General features: G+C 47.3%; 1 protein-coding gene across 1 annotated transcript in view; it reads left to right on the forward strand.

Annotated features, from left to right (window-relative positions):
* The first annotated feature begins 239 nt into the window (after positions 1-239).
* LOC140553926 (mitogen-activated protein kinase kinase kinase 9-like) overlaps positions 240-12025 on the forward strand; it is a 40329-nt gene continuing 28543 nt past the window's right edge. Inside the window, 9 exon segments of the mRNA XM_072676715.1 lie at positions 240-580; positions 5435-5848; positions 8365-8545; positions 9474-9622; positions 10290-10465; positions 10549-10789; positions 10903-11022; positions 11152-11287; positions 11446-11558. Of these exon segments, the coding sequence (XP_072532816.1) occupies positions 373-580; positions 5435-5848; positions 8365-8545; positions 9474-9622; positions 10290-10465; positions 10549-10789; positions 10903-11022; positions 11152-11287; positions 11446-11558 (1738 nt within the window). The 5' untranslated portion in view covers positions 240-372.

Genomic DNA, 12025 nt, shown 5'->3' on the forward strand with positions numbered 1-12025 from the left:
TTAGTTTTGTATTATTATTTAAATATTTAGTTTTTTTGTCATTTAAATATGTGGCTTATTTACTGGGGGCGGGGAACTGTATATTTGTACCACGGAGGTGAGTTTGATTGACGTTTAGCTTCACCTATCAGACTGCAGATCGCTGCTCGAGCCCCGCCTTTCAAGCCCAATACACACGCAGCTGAATCGCTTTACAGTGCGCGTGCGCATGCAGGTCGACGCCGAAGGTGCTGCACGTCCAGCACAGAGCGCGAGCCTCTGCGGCCTCTGCGGCACGGGGCCGCGCGCGCCCGGGAGGGGTTGAAGTTAGAGACGTTTTGCCCCCCTCCCTCACCCCTCAAACCCCCCCTCCGACCCGAATGGATCTACCCCATGGATGCCTCTGACGGCGCGGAGGCCGAGCGCGCGCGCCCGCGCGTGCCGGTGGCGACCGGGGCCGGCGGCTGGTGGACGGAAGGAACCGGGGGGGAGTTCCCCGCCAGGTACGTCATCGCAGAGCCGAGCACGGAGCACGAGGAGGAAGAAGATGAAGGGGAGGAAGAAGAGGACGAGGCGCGCGGACACGGGGCGCAGCTGCACGGTGAGTAGATGCAGCACATCCACACACAGCACTGTCCTTCAGCACTCAGTGCCGGGCTCGAGGAGGGCGGGTTTGTTGTTCCTGCGCCTGGGCTGGCGGACGCGCGCGCGCGCTCACACACACACACACACGCTTATGCATGCATGTACATACATACATATACACACACCTATAAGCATGCACATATGCATTAATGCACATGGGTTTGTGTGTGTAGGTATGTAGGTATGTGCATGCATACACAAACACACATGCATGCGCATATGTAGACACATACATACACATACCCACATTCATTTACACGCCTGCACATGTACAGTTACACACATTCACATACATGTATATAAATACACATATATGTGTACATGCACCCACATGCATATTTAATTACATGCATACTCATAGCTCACATACTCTGCAACATGCACAGGGATCAATAAAGTAGTAAAGAGCATCTTTATTGTTTGGTCATAATTCCTCAGTGTATTGAAAACGGGTCTGAGAGTAGGTTGGTCGAGACGCTGAGTGTGTAAAGTGTAGATCAGAAAGATGACGGTATATTCAATGTGGAAGGGTTCTATATACAGCACCAAAAAAACCTTCAGTAAAATGGGAATAATAAGCACAGAACACTTTCTCTCCACAATTAAACAGTGAAGACTTGGTGGGTTTAGTGTGAAGCGCTCGGTTCTAGATAAGCTCCCCCAGTCAGAGCTGTGGTTCTACAGTGGAGGTGAAGGGAAGCAGACGTCTGAAGCTCTAATAAAAGCTCCTCACAGAAAGTTCTTCACCTAATGGTGATGAAGACGCTGCCTGATGCCTGAGACACGGTTCTACCAGAGTTCTGAGAAGAGCTCGGCTCTAGAACCTGCTTTTAAAATCAGATCATTAAAATGGTGGAGGGATACATGCTGCAGGGTGTAGTGCGGCTACAGAAAGTAGTCCCTAAAGAGAACTGCATTAGTTCAGATTCTCTATTCACTATTTTACCCTCATCATCATCATCATCATCATTCCATATAAAACTCAGAAGACTCGTGTAGCTGCACTGGTGGGTTTGGAAGTTTGGGTGCTGTAGTCATGGCAACAGATACCTTGTTTCATTCACCTCCTCTGTAGAGAGATCAGAATGGGTTCAGTTCTCTACAGCGAAGCTCAGTTTCACACCAAACCTCCAACCCCCCTCTGAGTTATGAGGAGAATTTTGGAAACTTGGTGAAGTTCCCCTTCTGTTCTACAGCAGTGATCTCAGCCTAGATACAGCCAGGAGTTCATGGGAATGTTCAGATGACCTCCAGCTGATTCACTGCCTTTAGGCAATGTGGAAATAGAAATAGGGAAAATTTGATATTCTGGGAAACTGCTCTTTAAGGATGGAGCAGTAGCTGTGGAGTAGAACATCAGCAGATCTCCCCTCAGACTCACTCAGATATCTACACTCCACACAAAAAAAGGTTCTAAGAAGGTTATTTCACTTGTAATTACAGTGGAACCTTTTCTGGTGCTCTGTAACCTCGTAAAGAACCACAGACAGCTGAAATGCAGCAGTTGAAGTTAGCACCTGCTAATTGTTGATGTATAGGTTTTCAGGACTTGTTAATTATGGAGGGTCTGCCCCGTAGCTCCAGCGCTAACCTGAGGGGTAAAGGCTTCCATTGCTTGTTAACTACATTAGCCTCATAGCTGTAGTGCTAACTGGTAGGTATAACCTTGTGTTGCTTGTTAGCTACATTATAGCTACAGTTGCTAATAGTGCTAATTGTTGGGTATAAGCTTCCATAACTCATAACTCGTTAGCTTGTTAGCCGAATTTGAGACTCATCAATGGCCCCCTGAGCCGAGCTGAGCTGAGCCGAGCCGAGCCGAGCCGAGCCGTTGGAGATGTTTTGTTAGCGCTGTGTGTCGGTGTGTAAAGTTGAGGTGTGTAAAGTACACTGTATTTGTAGCACTTCTGTTTAACCTGTGTGTGTGTGTGGTCTGGTGCTGTGTGTGTGTGTGTGTGTGTGTGTGTGTGTGTGGTCTGGTGCTGTGTGTGTGTGTGCTGGTCCTCAGTGTGTCTGTCTGTGATCTTGGCGGCTGTTGGCCTAGTTTTGAATCCAGAGGTTCCTCCCAGCTGAAATATTAATCAGAGTGGCAGACGGGCCCGGACGCTCTGTCACGCAGCGGCTGTTCCCGCTATGCAGGGCTGTGATTAGTCGCCAAAATCAGTTACAGAAAATATGAATGTGTTTACTTCACAAAAGCTTTCCTAAAAAAGGCCTTGTGTACACCTGTCTGGATATTTTTGAAAACGCACCACACAAGTACACAAAAATGAACATGCCAGCCCAGCAGGGGGCGCTAACACCTCACAAAGTTTGATGTCACATTCCTGAAGAGCAGCATAACGGCTAAAGCAGACCTAAATACAGCAGCGTTAAGCTGAAGCACATTTTCGTGGGAACACCGCCGTCTCTGAATCACCTACACACTCCTGCTCGGACAGAGGAGTGGAGTTTCTGTAGAGTTTTATCGAAATGTGAAACAGCACGTTCTCTCAGTGTAAGGAAACGGGGGACACGGGCATCAGTCCGCCAACCATACACAATTTAACTGAGTGACATCAGCGCTTTTAAAAAGCTGTGTTACGCCCGTCCACGCGCTAACATTGTGAACAGTGTTCTCAAAAACTTCCACTCTGGGGAGTGTCCCTCAAACACCTCCACCCTGCAGAGTGATCTCACAAATCTCCACTTTGGAGAGCCTTCTCAACTAACCTCCACCCTGGAGACTGTTTTCAAAAACCTACACCCTAGAGAGCATTCTCAAAAATCTCCACTTTGGAGAGAGTCCCAAACCTCCACTCTGGAGAGCATTCTCAAAAACCCTCACCCTGGATAGTGTTCTCAAAAACCTCCACCCTCAAGAGAGTTCTCAACAAAACTCCTATTGGCAGTTCTTCTTCTCTACAGGGACTAGGCAAGCTGTGTGTGCATTTGCACATCTGTGTCAGCAATGGGTGCTGTAGCTAAGAAGTAGCTAAATGCATTTATTAGAAGGGCTTAGAAGGGGTCCACAAACATTAGGACATATAGTGTATGTGAATTAGGGGCAGTGGTGGCTCAGCGGTTAGAGCGCCAGGATATTGATAACAGGGTTGTGGGTTCGATTCCCGGGCTCGGCAAACTGCCACTGTTGGGCCCTTGAGCAAGGCCCTTTACCCTCTCTGCTCCCCGGGCGCTGGAGTTGGCTGCCCACCGCTCTGGGTGTGTGTGTGTACTCACTGCCCCTAACACGTGTGAGTGTGAGTGTGTGTTCACTACCAGATGGGTTAAATGCGGAGGACACATTTCGCTGCACAGTGACAAATACGTGCACCTTTTGCACCTTTTACACCCCAAACGTTAAGCAGGAATTTTGTGAATTGGGTGGAGTTCCCCTCGCTGTAAGAAGGTGTAGGATGTTACTTCAGAGGAATCTCAGAAAGGGTCCCGTCTTCCTTCCCTGCACTGAGGCTGAAGCTGCTTATCAGCCAGCAGCAGACACACTCCATACACTCCCCCCTGTGTGTGTGTGAGTGTGTGTGTGAGTGTGTGTGTGAGTGTGTGTGTGAGTGTGTGTGTGTGTGTGTGTGTGTGTGCGCATATGTATTATTCAGCGCTTTTATTCCTGCACTGTCTCTCTCCCATTCTCTCTCTCTCTCTCTCAGTTGTGAGGGCAGTATCTGTTGGAGGTCTCTTCCTCCTCAGGAGCCTCAGTCAGTCAGGAGTCTGTACCACCATCTTTCTGCCTGCTTACTGTTTACAGTAGCAGAGTTAGCCAGCATGCTAATCTCTAAGCTAGCGCCTCCGCTGGTGACCACCGCGGTGTTACACGGTTCATACTGAAGCTCAGCGTGCCTCAGTGTGCTGTAGCCAGATTACCATTATCTGACCATTTTTCTATTTTAGTGTTTTAGTAGTGGCGACTGAGTTAGCTAGCATGCTAAGTGGAGCGGAACGCTAATTGTAAACACATTAAATCAAAGCACAGCTGTTAGACCTAGTTTTATACCAAAGTCCGGTGAGCTGGACTCTACTGTGGAGATTTTATAGTAATATACTAGAGGACCTAACTTAGCATGTTGGCTAACTCAGTTACCAACAAACAGTAAAACACGAAAACGATTAGGTTAATTACACACTCGAGTTACATTACAATGTCCAAATGTTTGTGGACACCCCTTCTTATGAATGCATTCAGTTACTTTAAGCTGTGCAAATACACACACAGCTTGTCTAGTCCCTGTAGAGAAGAAGTACTGCCAATAGAATAGGACTCTCTCTAGCAGATCAACATCATGACCCTATTGGCTCCATGCTGCCTAATAATGCCAGGAGTGGGCTAGAGGGGTATAAAGCCCCCCAGCATTGAGGAGCTGTGGAGCAGTGGAGGAACTGTGTTCTCTGGAATGATGGAGGAGGAGCTCCATCCAGTACTTTTGAGATGGAATGAGTTGGGGAGCTGGGGATGATGAGGATGAGGTGCGGTGGTGATCATCCAACATTCTGACCTCACTAATGGTCTTGTTATGAATGCAATCAAATCCTCACAGCAATGCTCCTCCAAAATGTAGTAGAAAGTCTTCTTCTCTGGACTAACTAAAGCAGGATCAGCTCTTTTAATAACCTTGATTTCAGAAGAAAGAGTAAATGAGCAGGTGTCCCAATACTTTTGTCCATGTAGCGTTCATACAGTATTACAGGTCTTAGCAACCACTTAAAATCGCCACATTTCTGTAATGTTTTTTATTATTATTATTATGTTAGTGTGTTGTTCTATTACATTATCGTGTAGCGTTGTTGTTGTTGTTGTTGTTGTTGTTTCCCTCTGCAGTGTTGGAGATAGACTTCAGCGAGCTGCTGCTGGAGGAGCTGATAGGAGTGGGCGGGTTCGGTAAGGTGTACCGGGCGATGTGGAGAGGAGTGGAGGTGGCGGTGAAGGCGGCGCGGCGCGACCTGGACGAGGACGCATCGGAGACACTGCAAAATGTGCGGCAGGAGGCCAGGCTCTTCTCCATGCTGAGACACCCCAACATCATGGCCCTGCTGGGGGTGTGCGTGCAGGAGCCCAACCTGTGCCTGGTGATGGAGTACGCCCGTGGAGGAGCGCTGAATCGTGCGCTCGCTGGAAAACGCATCCCCCCGCACACACTGGTGGACTGGGCCGTGCAGATCGCCAGAGCCATGCAGTACCTGCACTGCCAGGCCATTGTTCCCATCATACACCGAGACCTGAAGTCCAGCAACAGTGAGTACACACACACACACACACACACACACACACACACACACATAATGGATGACACTTTGTCCACACTAATGCAGATGCACCCTACCTTGTGCTTCCACTCACTGGCCACTTTCTTAGAAACACCTACCCTTTGCCTCCACTCACTGGCCACTTTATTAGAAACACCTACCCTTTGCCTCCACTCACTGGCCAGTTTATTAGAAACACCTACCCTGTGCTTCCACTCACTGGCCAGTTTATTAGAAACACCTACCCTGTGCTTCCACTCACTGGCCACTTTATTAGAAACACCTACCCTGTGCTTCCACTCACTGGCCACTTTATTAGAAACATCTACCCTGTGCTTCCACTCACTGGCCACTTTATTAGAAACACCTACCTTGTGCTTCCAGAAACTGAGCTGTACAACAGGGAGGGGTTTCTGATAAAGTGGCCGGAGGGTCTGAGCTTAAAGAAGTTTCACATTCTTCTCACGTTTGTCCATTTTTCTCCATAAATAACTATTTGAGATTTTGTGTGCGTGCGTGTGTGTGTGTGTGTGTGTGTGTGTGTGTGTGTGTGTGTGTGTGTGTGTGTGTGTTTTGAGAGAGAGAGCGAGCGAGAGAGAGTGTGTGTGAAGGTTGTAATCCTGTGCTCTGCAGTTCGTTTGCCCTGTCAGATCCTTTAAGCCCCAAGCTCATTACCATGGATTTAGTCCTACCTTCACTTCCTGGGTTTCTATTGGCTGATGAGAATGATGCCTCGCGTCTCATTGGTCAGATCAGAGTTGATTAGTACAGGACCTTGTGCGCTATTGGCCGGTGTGGTGATGGGCTGAGTCTCTCTAATTTTCCGTTTTGTCCTACCGTGGCCAGGATAACGCACGCACAGGAGGGGTGCAGCGTCCCTCAGCGTGGCAGTTTACTGCGTAACACCTTTCAGCCTCAGAACACACGGCCAAATACAGTTATACACACACTACAATAATAATGATCTACACTATATGTCCAAATGTTTGTGGACACTCTTTCTAATGAATGCATTCAGCTATTTAAGCTGCACCTATTGCTGACACAGATGTGCAAATGCACACAGCTTGTCTAGTCCCTGTAGAGAAGAAGTACTGCCAATAGAATAGGACTCTCTGGAGCAGATCAACATCATGACCCTATTGGCTCCATGCTGCCTAATGCCAGGCGTGGGCTAGAGGGGTATAAAGCCCCCCAGCATTGAGGAGCTGTGGAGCAGTGGAGGAGCTGTGTTCTCTGGAATGATGGTGGTGGAGCTCCATCCAGTACTTTTGTTGGGGAGTTGGGGATGATGAGGTGCGGTGGTGATCATCCAACATCCTGACCCCACTAATGCTCTTGTTATGAATGCAATCAAATCCTCACAGCAATGCTCCTCCAAAATCTAGTAGAAAGCCTTCTGCCCTGGACAGTAGAGACAGTTACTCCCACCAAACCCTTGATTTCAGAAGAAACGGTGAATGAACAGGTGTCCCAATACATTGGTCCATTTAGCATAGTGTAATTAGAAATAATAAAACTTGTATTGTTATTATTATTATTATTATTATTATTTGTGTACCAAAGGAGCTTGTTGTTGTTTAATAAGGTTTATTGGTCCATAGATTGAATTTAGGTTAAAAAAAAGTATATGGACACTTGCTCCTCAAGCATTCCTTCTGAAATTTCTTCTAAGCCCCATCACTCCAGAGAACCCAGTTACACTGCCCCACAACTCTGTGCTGGGGGCTTCATACTATACTATTAGCTACAGTGACCTCGGTGCTAGAGGGCCAGGGTGTGTTCATCAGGTCACCCTCACTGTGACCTGTAGATTTATAACCTGTAGATGTTTATAGAGTTTGTTATTCATTTATAACAAAGTGTAACAGTTAGGAAATGTTTCTGATCTGCTTCTAATCTAACTAACAGCCTTTTTCTCTCTGTCTCTCTCTCTCTCTCTCTCTCTCTCTCTCTCTCCCCCTGATTTCATTTCTCCCTCCACCCTTGTCCTGTATCCTCTGTTCCTCTCCTACTGGTTAATGTGCTTCACCGCCTGTGGCCTTGTCCTTCTATTACACTCTATTCTTCTATTTTCTGTTCTGTTCTATTCTTATTGTCTTATTCTGTCCTGTTCTGTTTCATTACACTTATTCTATCCATTATGTTTCATTCTATTATACCTTTTGTTCTGTTCTGTTATATTTATTTCTATTCTATCATATTAAATCTTATTCTGTTATGTACTGCCCTGTTCTCTTCTATTGTATTTTGTTCAATTATGTCTCATTTTATCTTTACCTATTCTATTGTTATATTTTATATGTTTGTAATTAATTCTTTCCTGTTGTTTTGTTATGTTTTATTATATTTTGTAAATTTTATTTTTAATCTGACCATTTTAATATCATTTGATCCGACCGTGCTCTTTCCACGACCCCAATTCCAAATGAACCCACACTGCATCCTCCCATACCCTCCACCCCCACTCTCATCCTCCTCCTCCTCCTCCTCCTCACGGCTCAGTCCTGATCCTGGAGCGTGTAGAGAACGAGGATCTGAGCAATAAAACCCTGAAGATCACAGATTTTGGGTTGGCGCGAGAGTGGCACCGCACCACTAAGATGAGCGCGGCGGGAACGTACGCCTGGATGGCGCCTGAGGTCATCCGCTCCTCTACTTTCTCCAAGGGCAGCGATGTCTGGAGGTGGGCTCGACGAATCATCTGGGAGATCATTCAATGGAAAATCATCTTCATAATTTTTATTATTATTACAACACCACCAGCCCCCACACACACACATGCACTGATACACACTGCTACACCAGTACGAGTGCTGGGGTGAGATTCTGGGTCATTTAGGAACTAAAACGTTTTCCAGTGTGTATTTTCCACTAGCTCCATCTTGACCCCAGCTCAGGCCTCGATGTGCGTCGACCGGTGTCCAGCCTGAGGTCCAGCTCTGCTCTCTGAAGCGGTGCTCGGCTATTTCTGTCTGAGCTCAGGGTTTTCCCACACAGGGATTACAGGGAGCTGTCTTAGGAGAGATATGGGCTGTCCTTCAGAAGTCATGCTTCACTGTGTGTGTGTGTGTGTGTGTGTGTGTGTGTGTGTGAGATTTTATTTAAGATAAAAGCTGTAGTATTTTCTGCCCAAATGGTGAAATAAACCATAAGAAATCATCCTCTATACATCTGGGAAACGACTCAACGACTCACAATCCTCCAAATACTAGTAGGAAGTCTTCTTCTCTGGACAATCTTGTTGCTAAATGCAATCAAATCCTCACAGCAATGTTCCTCTAAAATGTAGTAGAAAGTCTTTTTCTCTGGACAGTAGAGACAGTTACTCCAACAGAAGCAGGACTAACTATTTAATACCCTTGATTTCAGAAGAAACAGTGAATGAGCAGGTGTCCCAATACTTTTGTTCATCAGCACAAACTAAAGAACCATAGTTGGAAGGAATCCAAAGTGGTTATAGCAGTAATAACCCGAGCTGGGTTTGTTAGAAGGCTTGGGGGACTGGGCATCAGTTTGACGTTAGAGAGACGTTGGCAATCGTTCTGGCAAAATCGTTGTCAAAATCTCTCTCTCTGTGTCTCTCTTTCTCTCTGTGTCTCTCTCTCTTTCAGTTACGGTGTGTTGCTGTGGGAGCTGTTGACGGGCGAGGTGCCGTTTCGGGGTATTGATGGACTCGCTGTTGCATATGGAGTTGCCATGAATAAACTGGCTCTGCCCATCCCCTCCACCTGCCCTGAGCCCTTCACACGCCTCATGGAAGGTGAGGCAGCCTCAGTCAGGACGATATACCAGCAAGACAGCATCACTCTTCTCTATTATAATAATAATAATCACTGTGTGTGTATTTAGTCTCTTTGGAAAAGATCATCTGATTTCTTTACAGTGGAGGTGAATGGAAGCAGACGTCGGTCGCCATGACTACGACATATAGCCCATAATTTGTTTCCTATCTAAACCCACCAGTGCAGCTACACGAATCTTCTGAGTTTTATATGGAATGATGATGATGATGATGATGATGATGGTAAAATAGTGAATAGAGAATCTCAGCTAATCCAGTTTTCTTTAGGGACTACTTTCTGTAGCCGCACTACACCCTGCAGCATGTATCCCTCCACCATTTTAATGATCTGGTTCTAAAAGCAGGTTCTAGAGCCAAACTCTTCTTAGAACTCTGGTAGAACAGTGTCTCAGGCATCAGGCAGCGTCTTCATCACCATTAGGTGAAGAACTTTCTGTGAGGAGCTTTTATTAGAGCTTCAGACGTCTGCTTCCCTTCACCTTCACTGTAGAACCACAGCTCTGACTGGGGGAGCTTATCTAGAACCTCCACTGTAGAACTCCAGCTCTGACTGGGGGAGGTTATCTAGAACTGAGCGTTCCACACCAAACTCGCTCTGTCCGCCGTGTACCGCTTTGTTGTGCAGACTGCTGGAGCGCTGACCCACATGCACGGCCCCCCTTCTCCACCATCCTGGACCTGCTCACCTCCATCGAGGAGTCAGGATTTTTCGAGATGCCTGCTGAGTCCTTCCACTCGCTGCAGGACGACTGGAAGCTGGAGATACAGGAGATGTTCGACCAGCTGAGGGCCAAAGAAAAGGTCAGCAGTCACCAAACATCCTGCACACGAGAGAGTTTTTATGAAGTAGCCATGCATATAACTGCCTCTCTCTCTTTCTGCAGGAGTTGAGGTCATGGGAGGAGGAGTTAACACGGGCTGCGCTGCAGCAGAAGTACCAACAAGAGGCGCTACGGCGCCGCGAGCAGGAGCTGGCTGAGCGAGAGATCCACATTCTGGAGCGGGAGCTCAATGTCATCATCCAGCAGCTTTACCAGGAAAAACCCCGTGCAGAGCAGCGCCACGGCATGTTCCGCCGCAGCCGCATCAAACTACGGCCTGGAGACCGCATCAGCCTGCCCTCCGGTACGAGATCTATAGTATTTGGCCTCCCCTGTTCTAATAGCATGCTGTGTGATCCTGATGTTCTGAGTGTGAAAACAATAAAGCACAACATTTTAATGTGGCATTACCTTCAGATTTTCAGCATAAGATCACAGTGCAGGCCTCTCCGTCTCTCGACCGAAGGCGGAGTGTTTTGGGCAGCTCCAGTCCCCCAGCCAGCCCCCCGGTGCTGCCCCGCCTCCGAGCGATACAGTGTAAGGTTTCATTAGCTTTAAAGCAGAACCTCAAATCTGATCAGTCCCCTGAACAGTCAGCGTTCTCTTTACTATTACTGTGCTTTAATGTAATGAGTCATTTTGGACCGTTTGTTTTACTCTCCTCAGTGACCCCTGCGGACGGTCAGGCCTGGAGCCGGAACGCTGCGTTTCAGCTTGATGAAGACGAGGAGAGGAAGAGTTCTCGCAAAAAAGGCAGAACTCGTAGCTCAGGAACACAAAGAGAACACAGTGCTGACGAGAGGTGTGTGTATGTGATGAAAATGTATATATAACTGTATATATAATACTGATATATAGGGCATATAATATGCTTCTATATGTTAACATTGCCCGCAGATACATGATGCACCCTTCATCATTATGATTATTATTATTATGTGTCTGTCTGTCCTTCTCCAGTTTGACGAGTCCTAAGCAGGGCAGTAGACAGCGGTCCTGCAGCGCTCCGAACCTGCGCCGCTCACCCAGACACAGTCCAGCTGTGCCCGGCGTGCCCAGCCTGCCCGAGACTGGTATGAGACTGCCACTACACTGTTCCCAGCCTGGCACAAGTGTATCAGACTCAGTGGTGTTTCTGGGTTTTCTACACACCAGACACCCAGAAATATCAAAAGACCTGTACCAGATCAGCTCTGTGGTCAGAAACTGACCACTAATGAAGGTCTAGAGGACGCTAACAAACAATGTGCTTCTGCAGACTGCCTACGGTCACATGGCCAGTGGAAGGCAGGGTTCATTTCTTTTCATTGCTGTTGCTAAGAGACACACCATCCAGTCATGAATCTGCAGACGGGTACAGTTTGTTCTAGGACGGAACGTCTGGTACTCCTGGCTTCTGCGATGGGTCCAGGAATATTACAGTGATCTCTGTCTGCTGTATCTGTAGACTACGGTCAGTTACCATGGACTGTAACTTCAGCCACCAATTCTAAACTCACTCGTAATAGAGGTCAGTGGGCAGTGGGCGATTACCCATTGT

This window comes from Salminus brasiliensis, chromosome 4, assembly GCF_030463535.1.
Source record: "Salminus brasiliensis chromosome 4, fSalBra1.hap2, whole genome shotgun sequence".
NCBI classification, from domain to species: Eukaryota; Metazoa; Chordata; class Actinopteri; order Characiformes; family Bryconidae; genus Salminus; species Salminus brasiliensis.